At 59.9% G+C, this 554-nt stretch overlaps 1 protein-coding gene across 1 annotated transcript in view; it reads left to right on the top strand.

Moving 5' to 3' along the window:
• Positions 1–187: 187 nt before the first annotated feature.
• The window catches only part of SLC48A1 (solute carrier family 48 (heme transporter), member 1), a gene marked incomplete at its 5' end in the record, with an annotated part of 1631 nt that continues 1264 nt past the window's right edge, over positions 188–554 (top strand). The window contains one exon of the mRNA XM_010143486.1: positions 188–355. Within this exon, the coding sequence (XP_010141788.1) occupies positions 188–355 (168 nt within the window). The remainder of the gene's footprint in view (positions 356–554) is intronic.

The raw sequence follows: 554 nt of genomic DNA, 5'->3' as shown, positions 1-554 counted from the left end.
GGTGGTGGGGAGCGGTGCCAGCGCAGGCAGCCGCTCGCTCTGCCGTCCCCTCTCGGGGTGAGGGATGTAACCATGAGGCACCGGGGTCTGGCGGGGTTTCACATGGGGTTTGGCGAGAGGGGGGGTTCTTGGCGAGCTCGGCGTGGCCGTGCCTGGTACTGACTGCCCTTGCTGTCTGCTCGAGCAGGTGCTTTGGCGCTCTGGGCCCTAATCACCCATGTGATGTATGTGCAGGATTACTGGAGGACCTGGTTAAAAGGGCTGAGGTTCTTCCTCTGCATCGGGATCTTCTTCTCAGCTCTCTCCGTGGTGGGATTCTGCACGTTCCTTGCTCTGGCCATCACTAAGCACCAGTGTAAGTACTTTTGTCGCTGGGAGAAGCGACAGGTGGTGCTGGGCTTCCTGGGGTTGGGTGTGAAGGAGCAGCAGGGCTGGCGGGGGAGGGTCTGGGGGACTCCTGGCCTCTCTTCAGAGAGGTGTTGAGAGAGTTTCAGGGAGGGGCTGTGTTTCATTTTTCTGGTGTGGTATGTTGGTGACTTGCTGCTGTTACTCGG

Source organism: Buceros rhinoceros, unplaced genomic scaffold (genome assembly GCF_000710305.1).
Source record: "Buceros rhinoceros silvestris isolate BGI_N320 unplaced genomic scaffold, ASM71030v1 scaffold40389, whole genome shotgun sequence".
Classification (NCBI taxonomy): Eukaryota; Metazoa; Chordata; class Aves; order Bucerotiformes; family Bucerotidae; genus Buceros; species Buceros rhinoceros.
This window is presented reverse-complemented; position numbering and strand designations above follow the sequence as displayed.